We start from the raw sequence: 14,065 nt of genomic DNA, 5'->3' as shown, positions 1-14,065 counted from the left end.
TGAGGGGAGTGGCTCGGCCGGAGACCAGACAGCTGATCAGAACCAGTTTACCAACATGCTTTATATTAAATGACTGATTACCTGATTCTGATCAGCTGTCTGGTCTCCGGCCGAGCCACTCCCCTCACCCCAGCAGCCGGCGCTCTAACCTCACCCGGCTGCCCACAATGTATAATTTGACATATGATGAAAGTGCATTGTGAACCTTGTTGTCCCCAGTAGTCCGGGTGCTTGTTTTTTGAAAGTCTTTAAACAAAGAAATGTCTTGTTTTCATTAGCCAACATATTTCTTGCACAGAAATCACAAGGGCTGTTGAAGGCTGCTGACATGTATCTGTTTGTTAAATATAGTAATGCTTTCTGTTACAATATCTAATATTTTGAGGCCTGAATACTTTGCTTTGAATAAATGTCGCTTGTATGTGGAGCTAATAGCTGTGTAGCCTAACTGGTTTAACATAAGTATTTGATATGTTACCATGATAATGTAAAACGTGATGCCTGTCATACTGAAAAGCTCAATGTACATGTTAACAGACAAGAGACATGCATTTTATTGTGCATTGTGTTGGAGAATGAAACTTAATGGACTTCGAACCTTTAACGGGAGGCAAGTTCCCATCAGTTCAAAGTGCAGCTCGGTCAGGTGAAAAGATAAGTAAACTAATGAGACCTGAGACAAGTCTGAGAGATGTACAGCCTGACAAGTTAACCTGAGGCTGGTCTCACACTATTTTTCTTTACATTTTGGACCTTTGACCAATTAAGTCAGAATCATCTTAAAAAGAAGGCTGCACGTTTTATGAGAAAGAAAAATAAGCCTTTTGACAAAGATGTTGAACCAGAATTTGTGGCAGGAAATGTAAGAATCTTTCTGTACAAGAATAGTTTATTGAACATGTACTTAATTATTTTCTTAACTAGATGATTTGAATGTGAAAAAACAGCACTTTCTACAACAGCAACTGCAGCTTATCAATGCCGTTCAAGAAATCTAAGATAAAATCAGGAAAAAATGTTCTTTGGTCATCAGGCGAAAACACAGCATCATGATAAAAAACTATCAAAATGATGCACCTCCTCTTAACCCTTAACTGGAGTCTCAGGCTTTGTTGAGACAAGGCGAGCCACATTTTTTCAGTGACACTGACAAGTTTCCTCATGATGGAGGCGTGGGTGTGCCATGTCATATGGTTGCATCGGTTTGATACCCATCTCTATTCAAACACTGATACAGGCTTTGCTGTTGGCTCAGTGCCTCAGTTGAGCAGAACTATTATTTTTAATTGTTAAGGTGCACTTTCCGTCATGCAAGCCTAATTTATATTGGATTAGTGTCATTGCGGTGGTTAATCCGTTTCATATTTCAGTGATAAGAAATGTAATACCTACATCAATTGGAGAATAATCCCAGAGTAAATTAACATGAATGTCACCCTGCAGAAGTGCTAAGCTTTGAGACAAAATCTCTCAAATTATGTATTGAGATTCAGATTCTTCAGAACTATCAGAAGACGTGATACACATACAATTCCTAAATGGAGGGATTGCCAAATCATAGAAAGTGTTTGTTGCAATTTGAATGTATCAGCCAATAAAGGATTACCAGAACAAATTCAAATCTAGCCTGAACATTTACCAAGGTGGAAAAGAACTAATTTATCTATGCTTTATGTGCAGTCTAAGTCTTATCTAGCTGCAGTGACGTGGGTGTGGCTCCTCTCACTTGTGACAGTTTCACTCATCAGCCTGAAAGTTGGGCTGTCATGTGTGATTCATTATTAAGCTCCTCCACCTGAGTGCTGAACTGTTTTGTAATGCTTAAACATGTTCTTACTGGTCGAGCATGTTCTGTAGCTTTTGGTTGTCACCTGATGTTAAAGCTTGTTGTGATTGTCTTTATTTCCCTCAAAGGTAATGGAAAGGTGGCCCTACAAACATACATATAGCTAGTTTGATCATTTTAACAATTATTGGGCTGATTAGGAAATACATTGAGACAACAATTGTATTTACATAGCATTGTTTTATACGTTAGGTTGTTAATTGATACCTGTTGATGAATCACCAATTAATATTAATGATTTTTTCAAAGTAGATCAGTGGTTTTAACAGACTCTAATGCCCCTGTCAAGTGTCAGACACAGTGTCTCTGATGTCCTGTTTGTTTCATTTTAATCAATTTGTTCACAAATATTCAAATAATAATGTTAAAATTACTTCACAATACTGAACTCATTATTTGGAAACAGATAAACCATAAAAGTTACTTTTTCTTTAACAGTTTGGGTGCTTTGAAATAGGTCTTGTGGTATCAGTTGAATCAATTTGTGAAAAAGAATCATGTAATTAGAAATTGTAGTAATAATAACAAACTTAATTGGTAAGCACCTTTTTAAAAAAGTGTTTTTTCTTTTGTTTCCCGCTCAAGCTGTCCTTGGGGAAACCTATATTTTTGTTCATGCGCAGTGGCACAATTGAAAATGTTTGAGCAGCTTGAAGCGGGTTTGTGATAATTCTCTATTTGTCCCCCATTTGTCAAATTAACAACAATGAAAATCACAAAAAATATATATATTTGCCTTTACATTATCAATTGTAAAACAGATATGGGGAAAACAAACATTTAGCAGTAAATAATTCAAATTACGTCTTTAAAGTTAATCATTTAATTGGAAAATATAACTGAAAAAGTGTGTGCATGTTATTTTTTGTCAAACTTAACATGTGCAGGCAATCAATTATCCAACTGTATTGTATTTTATTTTAAGTGTATCAGTGAAGATCCCAAAGTTTAACCAAAAAATGTCCAGCATTTTGAAACAATGTGCTAAAAGTTACAATATTTATTTTAAATAATGCAAGACTTGCTTTTGATTTCTAAAGTAAATTTGAATATCATATGGTTTGAGTTAGGCAGCTGCAAAAGATGATAAAGAATATATACTTAATATTATTACTCAGTGTGGAAGATAATAAGATAATGCCACCCAGTAGGCTATGATCTTGTGTGTACAAAGTATAATAATCCTAGTTGCTGCATTTTGTACACATTATAAAGAGGTAATAGAGATAAAATAGAGGGATTTCCTATATGTGCCTTAGTTTGCAATTTAGGGGGTTAAAAAATATAAAAATGCAACTATAAGTTTAGTTTGAAATAGTTATTTTAGTAATGTACAAAAGAAGCGCACTACAATAAAAATATACAGAAGAAATGACAAAAAGAAATGACAAAATAAAATTCAAGTTGCAAGTGGAAAAAACCCAAGAATACAATGTAAAAAGGCTGTGTACATGAATAATGTTATCATGAGTTTCCATATTCATATGATGTCGTGTGACGTTATTCACCAGAGTCACCTGAGTGGCCGGCTGAGGCGCACAAGGTTCTTTGCAAGTGCCTGAACTTGGAGTCTCATGATAGATTATGTGAGAGACACAGGTGTTGTGTAACTAAGTAACACTTGTCTCTGCAGATCGTAACACTGTTCTTTGGGGGTTATCTTAGAGTCAGATCCGAGGTTACAGTAGTTTCCTGTCACTAAGAAATATCCGACTGCCTGACGCTCTCATATCTTTGTGGCATCTGCCTGCATTTGATGTGATGTTCGAGGAAATTCTTTTTGGCTTAGTCACACTCCTCTGGCTGCTCTAGACGGATAAAATCAAAGTACGAAACATTTGATTGACATTTAATTTCAATCCTTTTCTTAAACCAATACAAACACAATGAATGAACTCTGCTATGAAGATCCACTTTGAATTACTGATTGGTCTGTCATTCAACACACCATAGAAGATTATAATGTAAGTGAAATGATTTATGGGGTTCATAGTCATTTCAACGAAAACACCTTTCATCTCTGATAGAGGAATCATTCGATACATTTTCACTTCTTCAAACATGCTGTTAGTGTGGTAGAAATGCCCAAACGGACATTGATAAAACGTGAAGAAATGTACAGAAAGAGTTTCAAAGTTGATATAAATGTTATTTATCAATGTTTAATTTAAACAGGTTTAACCTGTCATGTGGTTTCCTTGTAAGGGAAGCCTTTTCGCAGGTCTGATGATTGGTTGCCTCTGTTACAGTATTTATCCAGACAGATAGTATTGAGAATTTGTGTGTCTAAATATCTGCCGGCACTGATGTGTGTCTCACTTACCTGTAGACTGACAAGTGCTTTTAATCTCTCCAGCGATGTCACTCCAGGGCTCTGTGTGGCTAAAGCATACCACACACCATGTGACAGGAACATCACTGAAATGTCTTAAACAGATAAGATCTGAAACCCCCATATGGTCCCACTGTCACATGTTTAACCACTGCAGGCCTGACATGTTTTTCAGGACCACACTTTTCTGCATCAATTAAGTTGACTGATGGACCTTTACACTGTTTACAATGAAAATAATGCAAATATTTTGAAAAGACAAAACAGCATGACCGCACCTAGCTGTTCTGTAATTCATGATAATGTATTTGTTGGCTGTTTCCCAAAGACACAACCTCTTTTTGCTCAGGGCGATTACTTCCTTTGAAATGTATGTCTAATCTCTCTCCTCTCAATGCCACCCTCCAGGCTTGGACCATCAAAAGCTTTAATAGCATTTCCATCATCTTAGAGAGGTTAAACTGATCCTTAATAAAATGTGACTCACGTGGAGCTGATAGAGATGTTAAACCCTTGATTAATGAAGATATTAAAACCCTATTGAACTAGAATAAAAGGGATTGCTAGGCAAGAGACACTGAGGGGGCTAAAGCTGTACAGAAGGAGCTGAAGAAAGAGCTGAAGGCTACCAAGGTGCATTACAAAGCCAGAGTGGAGGGACGTCTGGAGGGGGCCAATAGGTGGAGAGAGGTGTGGGGAGGGCTTAGGAGGATCACAGGCTACAAACAGTCAAACACGGTTATGGAGGGGACCCTTAAAGATGCGACTGAGCTAAACCTGTTCTTCAACAGGTTTGATCTTCCCACCCAACCCAACGCTTCTACTTCTTCTCCAACTACTCCACAGGGGACAGCAGCCTCTCCCCATTCAACCCCACTCTTGGGTGACACTTCCAGCAGCTTCACAACTCCGATAATCACCACCGGACAGGTCAGGAATCAGCTCTCGAAGATCAATGTGAGAAAGGCCAGACAACCAGACAACACCAACCCCCGGGTGCTCAAGGTGTGCGCCGAACAGTTAGCAGGAGCTTTTCAGCACCTCTTCAGTCTCTCTTTGAAGTTGATGAAGGTGCCTGAGATCTGGAAAACTTCCTGCATTGTCCCTGTGCCCAAGAAAACACGTCCCAACACTCCAGGAGGCCTGTAGCTCTGACTTCTCATGTCATGAAGATCTTTGAGAAAGTGTTCCTGCAGCATCTCAAACCCCTTGTATGTGACTCCCTGGACCCTCTACAGTTTGCCCAATTGTGAGATTTTTGTATATATATATTTTTAGTATCTTGGGTGTAATATTAACCTGTCTTTGGCTCTTTCTGCTGTAATAATAAAAAGTTCCCCTCTGTGGGACTATTAAAGGTATTCTGATTCTGAGAAGCCGTCACTGATGCAGGTGGATCATAGCTTGGTGGCCTGGATCACTGACTACCTCAGGCAGACCTCAGGCAGACCTCAGGGCAGCGTGTCTGGTGTGCTGGTGAGCAACACCGGAGCCCCCCAAGGAACTGTGCTGTCACCATTCCTGTTCACCCTCTACACCTCTGACTACCGCTTCAACTCCAGCTCATGCCACCTACAGAGGTTCTCCGATTACTCTCCATCGTCAGCTGTATCAGAGAGGACAACGAGGAGGAGTACAGGGCCCTGGTGGAGAACTTCGTAGGCTGGTGTGACAACAACCACCTCCAGCTCAACATCAGCAAGACTAAGGAGCTGGTGGTGGACTTCAGGCGGAGAACGAAGAGCTCTCTAACCCACATCATCATCAGGGGGGGAGGTGGAGGTGGTGAACACCTACAAGTTACTGGGAGTGCACTTGAACAATAAACTGGACTGGAGTGACAACACTGATGCTCTCTTCAGGAAGGGACAGAGCAAGCTGTTCTTCCTGAGGAGGCTCAGGTCCTTCAACCTGTGCATGAGGCTGCTGCAGACGTTCTTCCTCTTCTCTGTTGCTGCTTAAACACTTGAATTTCCTCAAGGGGATTAATAAAGGTACATCTTATCTTATCTTATCTTAATGATGAACAAGAAGTCTTTCTTCTATGATAACTTCCCAGTGACCTGATGTCAGAACAAAAGTAGTCTGCTCCAAAAGAAAAAGGTTTACACTACAGAATCAATCTATAATCTAATCTGGTTTTCTTAAACCGGGCCCTGAACTCTACCTGTACATATAACATTTGTGAATCTGCAATTACAGTGAAAACCAGACATGACAACATAATCCAGTGCAAACATCATGAAAACACAAAGCCATAAATCAGTCTTTCATGAATGTTAAACCTACCCTGGACACAATTTAAGAAATACTGAAAATAAATACCTAATATACACTTTTGCATGTGCTATACTTTTCACTGCAGACCAACTCGTGTGGACCTGTGAATTCCCAAACTCTAACACAAATACACTGATATATTGCCTCTGGGATGAGGAACAAGCCAACAAACACAATCAACATTACAATGGAGCATTGCCTAATCAAAAATAAATATGAGTAGCATAAATCAAAGTATCTCTTCAGTACAACAGGTACCATAATCAAAGAGAAGAATCTCATCAGTGGTTCATTAAATGTTACATGACAAGTTGAAAAAGTTGAATCTGTGGAAGGGAAGCAGATATCATCTGGAATGTTCTGAGTGTCACTAAGAGTCATTCAGTTTGATGAATCCTTAAACTGGAATCTCTTCGCTTCGATAAGCATCACACACACACGTTTCGCACGAGGAGAAAAAATAACCAGTCGTCATGTGATGCACCAAGTGAACAACAGTCTCTTCACTAATTATAAGGAGACAGAGCTCTGTGTACTTCAATGAAAATATATCTGAAAAAATAATAAACACACAATTGTTTCTATTGCCTCTCACTCAATCAGGCTGTGGTAGACAAAATGCAATTGACCTAATGGATAGGAAGGGAGTTGTCAACTATACCAATGATACAAATTATTTGGAGGTCTTTGGTCCTGAAACAGGTTACTTTTCCCCAGCTGCTTAAGGTATGAGATACAGTGCAACGGCATGCAAAGCCAAAAGTAAAACTAAAAGAGCAATCTCTTTCATACCAATTTAGCATTTTAAAAATTTTTTAATGATCTTGAATAAATATTGCCTGTTAAAGGATTAAGCATGAAAATAAACCCAGAAAAGATTCCTACGTTTGCTATACCAAACAGGACAATGTAATCAGTCCTAGCAAGTTATTTCAAAAACAACTGTTTGATTTTCCCTATTAACGAGTCATGTTCAACTTGCAACTTAGTTTAATAACCTCGGTAGTGAGGGTGCAACATTACAGACAGCTACTAAAGGGGTTTGGGTTCTGTCGCTGAATATATTAAACCGTTACCCTTATGGTGCGTTTACACTGGACGCGGTGCGATTTTTGTAAAGTGTAAAGTCAGTTTAAACACGCGCAGAGAAGCGAATTCGCTCCGGCGGCGCGCATGATGCGAAAGACGCGGTGGGAATGACGCGCATGACGCGCATGACGCGATTAACTCGATTGACGGGGGTCGCGTATTTAACACGTTTTTGATTGTGTTTGTAACAATTAATTTGTAACACTGGCTACAGTTGCCACATCTTAAATTAAAGTCACATTACGTGCTATGGTACCTGTTCTAGGAGTGCTACCATGCAACGCTGTCTGTTTTGTATGTAGTAGGAGAAGTAAGCAAGTCCATTGAGGAGTGGTTACATGGTGAGGTGTGTCCATGTGCTGAGTGTTGGATTCAAGCACAACCCCTCCCGAAATGTATGCATATAAACCTGCACAGAAGCTGGTTTGTATGCATAGTTGCGAGTCTGGTTGACGATTGATCAGGGCATCGGCAGAGGTCAACATGGGGAACTGCTTGGAGTGCTTGGGGAATTTTTTCTGTCGGCAAAAGAACACCAATGTGCGTTTTAGTCTGCCGGCTGTCTGCTTCGCCTGGCAGATTGCTATGATTGTACTGTTTGGAGTTTTCATCCGGTATGATGGTGAATCAGACGTGAAAAAATGGTTGGAGCACAAAAAAACCGAAAACATCAGCAGCGACATCGAAAACGACTTCTACTTCAGATATCCAAGTAAGTACAACAACAACAACAACAATTCCTGTAAACAAATCTACCCTGCAATTAAAGTGTCATCTATAAATGCAGGTGTGTTATGATCCTCATACATTCTCTAGCAATTCCATACCAACTCAACTGTTCTGTATATGGTGTTTGTTCATGGCTAGACATTACCACATCACAACATTATATTGCATTGAAATGTCAAAAACAACATTAAGTATGATATAAGAAGGCTTTTGAGAATATATATTGTAAATGTCAAACTGTCATCAAAATTTTTTCTGAGGCCCTTTCTTTTACTTGCTGGTAGATATTAAAATATACTGCACAACACAAAATATGACTTTTTCTGGGTTTACTTGTGACACTCTGCCAATCTTTGGCAGTTCAATTGTTTTCCAAGTGCGTTATAACCTCGTCATAAGTTATCCACCTGCAAGGATAATTAAAATTAATCAGTTTCATCAAATCAAACAGATACAATCTCAGCTTGCAGGCATAAATTACAAATCCATAACTTTTAAGAAACTTCAATTAAACATTTAAATTACCCCAAGCTTATTAATGTGAAGCATACAGTTGAGAGTTCAAGACAGAAAAATATTTGTATATGTATATGTTTATATGTTGTCTTTTTACAGATGTGTTTTTTTCTTTCTTCAGGCTTCCAAGACGTCCATGTCATGATCTTTGTCGGATTCGGTTTCCTCATGACCTTCCTGAAACGCTACAGCTTCGGTGGGATTGGCTTCAACTTCCTGATTGCTGCCTTTGGTCTGCAGTGGGCACTACTCATGCAAGGCTGGTTCCATTCGCTTGACCCCGCCACTGGGAAAATCTATATCGGAATAGAAAGGTAGGTCTTCATTGTAAGCAAAATCATCCGTTTTTTTTGTGCCTCATTTAGTCAATTGGAGGAATGCAGCTGGAGCAGGCACTGGTGAGTCATGTAAGTCAAAAATGAAAACACATTCTTTAAAGCTACAAGGCAAATGTTTCTTTGAAGATGGACAGGAAGGTTACTCTTTTTTTTACTCCTTAGACATGTTATCTTGTCCCAGCTGTCACGTTAAAATGTTAAAAAATGTCTGGTCCTGTCTTGTGGCGACATAGAAGGACAGCAGTCATTCTTGCAAATATGGAGTTTACTGCCCTTCCTGTTTACTTGTTTTGTCTTCTTTACTTAATGTGACCTCGCCTTGCTCTTTACATCACCCTCGACAGTCTGATCAATGCAGACTTCTGCTGTGCCGGCTCTCTGATTGCCATGGGTGCTCTGCTGGGGAAAGTAAGCCCCGTCCAGCTGATGGTTGTCACTTTATTTGGCATCACACTGTTTGCTGTGGAAGAATACATCATCCTCGACCTCCTTCATGTGAGTCTCACTAATAACAATGACAGGAACATTATTATGAGAATTATTATTATTATTATTATTATTAAGAGGGAACATTTTCCTACACTTTGAAATGCATTTTGATGTGCTGCTTGTTCCTACAGTGCAAAGATGCTGGTGGCTCCATGGTCATTCACGCCTTCGGAGGGTACTATGGTTTAGGAATCTCCTGGGTCCTTTATCGACCACACCTACACCAGAGCAAACGCCTCAATGGATCTGTCTATCACTCTGATATGTTTGCCATGATTGGTGAGTGAATAATAGTCAAAAAATGGCTCAATGGTTTCATTCATCGTTGCAAGACCTAATTACTTGATTGTTTAATTCTTGTGGTTTGATTGACTCACCTCATAGGTACACTTTTCCTCTGGATGTTCTGGCCCAGTTTTAACTCAGCCATCACAGACCATGGTGATGGGCAGCCCAGAGCGGCCATCAACACCTACCTTGCCCTCGCCTCCTCTGTTCTCACCGCTGTGGCCATCTCCAGCTTGTCACAGAAGAAAGGAAAGCTGGACATGGTAACTGCTAAGTCCCTGCAAAACATGAAATCTACAACCATTAATCGATGCATGTTTTCTATTTCTCGTCACTAACATGTTGTTTTTCTGACAGGTTCATATCCAGAACGCCACTCTGGCAGGTGGGGTTGCCATGGGAACAGCTGCAGAGTTCATGATCACTCCTTACGGGTCGCTCATCGTGGGTTTCTGTTGCGGCATCATCTCCACCTTTGGCTACCTCTTTGTTACGGTGAGCCTCCATTGTTTTTGTTCTGAGAAATCTCCTGAAGTCTGTGGCAAAAGAAACAGTTCAGGCCCCGGCCGTGGCGCAACTGGCTGAGGCACCTGCACCGTACGCCGGCGACCCGGGTTCGATTCCCGACCCGTGGTCCTTTCCGAATCCCACCCCGACTCTCTCTCCCACTTTCCTGTCACTCTCCTATCCGATTAAAGGCAAAAAGACCCAAAAAATAACTTTAAAAAACAAACAGTTCGAAAAAAAACTTTTAAGGTAGCTGCATTGAAAAGAGAATGGAAAAGTTTGCAGTTTGTATTACAGTGCAATGACATGATTATTGGAATTGATTATTCATTTTTAGAGCAGACACTAAGTACTTTCAAATTTACATGTTACTTGGAAACAGTCTAACAGGCTCAAGTAGTTGTGTCAACATAGCGAAGGTGCTGCTTATTAAACAGGAGCCATGTGTTTGTTTGTCATTTTGGTAGGCGATACTTTTACATTAAATTCAAACACATTACTCTCGGAATTTGGGGTCTTAACATAGCAAGAAGGGTTTTATGTTATATAGTTTTTTACATGCATATTTTGCAATGTTTTTAGAGGCTTCTAGGATGGATTTAGTCCCCAGAGTATGGGAAGAAAGAGAGCTGAAGTGAATGCATTGATGATCAAACGATTTTTAAAATCATTGCTGTGGCCCTGGTTACAGATCAAGAAATGAATGAATACATTATTGCATTCTCAGCCCTTCTTGGAAAATACGTTGAAGCTCCAGGACACATGTGGCGTCCACAACCTGCATGCTGTGCCAGGGATGCTCGGTGGCTTTATAGGTGCCATAGTTGCTGCAGCCGCTAGTGAAGAGGTCTATGGCAAAGAGGGGTATGTGACACACACACACACACACACACACACACACACACACACACACACACACACACACACACACACACACACACACACACACACACACACACACACACACACATACATACATACATACACCTAACACACACAAACACACCCATGCACATAACTTGAATTTCCTGACCCTGCCAGTTTGTTGACTCCAACATAGTGAAGTAAAGCCCATGCCGACATGGAAACACACTCCCAGACATCAGGCCTTGTTTGTCAACATCGACAGATTAGGTACTGTTTGCTTGGATTAAATATATATTTTTGTCTGCCTAGGTTGATCCATGTGTTCGATTTTGAAGGCGAATTTGCAAACAGATCGGTGCAAACCCAGGGAGGCTTTCAGGCTGCAGGAACATGTGTGGCTATTGCATTTGGACTTGTTGGAGGATCGCTTGTTGGTAAATTGGTGAAATATGTTGTGGATTAATATAAAACTTGAAGAATTTAAACAATAGTAAACTAAAAATGTCCTTTGTTTTTTATAAAACTATCATACTTATTATTATTGTATGCCACTTTTTGATTAAAATATGCAAGAGCAAAGTTTTATTCACGTTGGAAAACAGTTGCTTCATGGCGAAGACCAACGTATTAAACTACGGTGTGTGTACCTGCTTAATGCAATCCTTTTTTCTTAAAAGGTTTAATTCTGCGGCTTCCTATCTGGGGCGACCCTGCTGATGACAACTGCTTTGATGATGAAGTTTATTGGGAGGTTAGAATGATTTTCCAACTCTAGATGTTGTTCTCGCCCTTTTTTAAAGCTAAAATACACTGGACAATGAAATGACTTTTCTGAGTTTCATTCTGTGTGTCTTAGGTTCCTGAGGAGGAGGAGATCATCCCTCCTGTCTTGGAGTATAACAACCACATGATTCACAAGCATCAAGACATGTAAGCTCACTCACACTGAGACATCCTCATTCACTCATAGCTCGCTCCTGAATTGTCATTAAAAGTGATTTTCTTCTCGTTTTACGACAGATCCGAGTCAAACTTTTCTGTGGAGCAAAGTTAGAAAGATCCACCCTACCTCAGAGAATTTTGAACTTGATCTAGCTGTGAAACGACACTAATTTATGAAGGAGCCACCCTCAAAAACGGGCAAATCTACAAGAGAAGGAAATCACACTGACTATGCCACAGCCACACTGGTCAGGGATTGGAAGCCCTAAGGTTGTGATTATGGTGACTAAATATCTTATTAATCTACAATAATTTTGAATCAAACTTCTTGAAGGAATTATAAATGATATGTTCATTCCCTTTTCTATTTTGGATGAAAATTCTTAAACTTGCAGATTCTTATTGTATGCTAAATATAATTTACTCGATCAAAGCAGCTAATACATGATGATTAATCAAAGACACTTTGTTTATCTCATGCTTATAAAGGACATAACAACTGAGAGAAAAGTGTACATCAGATGTTATATCTTTTTTGTTATATTGTCATTGACAACATTTGCCATGACATTTTTCATAAATGAACAGTCTGTTGACATACACTTTATTGAGCGTTTGTTCAATAAATAAGGTTCCGCCAAATTAGGTATTTTATGAGTTGTATGACTTACTTTGTTATTTCTTTAAAATAATGTATAGGTCTTGTAAGCTGCTGTACATATTATTGTATCAATCTCTATTTGTTTGGAAAATAACTTCTTAACTATTTTACAACTTTTAATGATTTGGTTGCTGTAGTGTTGAATATTATGTGATTGTATATGACTATATCCAGTTTGAGATCACATGTAACTGGCATTGAACAATAAAGTTGTATTATTGTCATTCTCAAACACTTTATGATGAAAATCACTTTTTTCATATCTATTTCTCCCAATGTAAATGTGGTTGTAAAGTTTGAATATAAGTTTAAAAACTGTAAACATTAGTTTGCATCAACTTAAAGTAGGCGCAGTCTATTGACAAAATTGTTGAATAGATTTACGTATCACAAACGTTTCTTTGAGTCTGGATTCTTTGAAAAAGATTATAACTTTTATAATGCAACAAAACTCTGTTATTTGTATTTCTACCAGTGAATTGGTTGATTTCATTTTAGTTTTCATAATGTAAACCAGAAAAAGTAACTTAACGTTGTTTTATGATAAAATATAACTTATACGGAAGGCTTAGGGTTAGAATACAAAATGTCAGTCTAGTATGTCATGAAATGTCCTAGTATAGTACTGTATGTCACAATAAATGTAGTTAAAAATGATGTTTTTTAGTATGTAAAAAGACCCACATGTCCTATTATATTATGTAACAAAAAATGTGTATTTTATAAAACAAATATCTAAAAATGTCGATCCCAAAGTATATAACCCAAATGTTTTAGTATAGTATCTTTATACAGATAAACTAAAAACGTCACACTGTAGTATGTTACAACCGGACTCAAAGTGTCATTCTATATGTGATACAAATCTCACAGTATGGTGTTTTTTTTTAAAAATGTATAAAAAATAACTAAAAACCACCATGGAAAGTGCAGTGTTACCTGATGTACCGCAAATAAGAAACGTTTTCATCCATAAAACGTCAAACAACTGCCACATAACCTTGTTTGAAATATTTCTCTTTTAGGGTGCATTTACTCGGTCACTCCACAAGATGGAAGTATTGGGTTAAAAATGAGAGGGGAATGTTAATTTCAAAAAACTATCTGATGTCAAATTTAGGACTTAATAAAAGTGTAGCCCTCCAACTCTTTAAATCAACACGTGTGTCCTCAGAGACAAT

The 14,065-nt window shown here is 38.7% G+C and overlaps 1 protein-coding gene across 1 annotated transcript; it reads left to right on the top strand.

Moving 5' to 3' along the window:
• The first annotated feature begins 7,978 nt into the window (after positions 1-7,978).
• Positions 7,979-13,116, top strand: rhcga (Rh family, C glycoprotein a). The gene is made up of 11 exons (XM_063881599.1): positions 7,979-8,259; positions 8,914-9,106; positions 9,475-9,625; positions 9,751-9,898; positions 10,004-10,170; positions 10,265-10,402; positions 11,142-11,278; positions 11,591-11,715; positions 11,959-12,032; positions 12,138-12,211; positions 12,302-13,116. Exons 1-11 carry the CDS (start codon positions 8,031-8,033, stop codon positions 12,333-12,335), a joined length of 1,470 nt encoding a protein of 489 aa, XP_063737669.1. The 5' UTR covers positions 7,979-8,030; the 3' UTR covers positions 12,336-13,116.
• The last annotated feature ends 949 nt before the right edge of the window (positions 13,117-14,065 follow it).

Source organism: Eleginops maclovinus, chromosome 4 (genome assembly GCF_036324505.1).
Source record: "Eleginops maclovinus isolate JMC-PN-2008 ecotype Puerto Natales chromosome 4, JC_Emac_rtc_rv5, whole genome shotgun sequence".
Lineage (NCBI taxonomy): Eukaryota > Metazoa > Chordata > Actinopteri > Perciformes > Eleginopidae > Eleginops > Eleginops maclovinus.
Note: the sequence above shows the minus strand (reverse complement) of the source record. Positions and strands in the feature narration are given on the sequence as shown.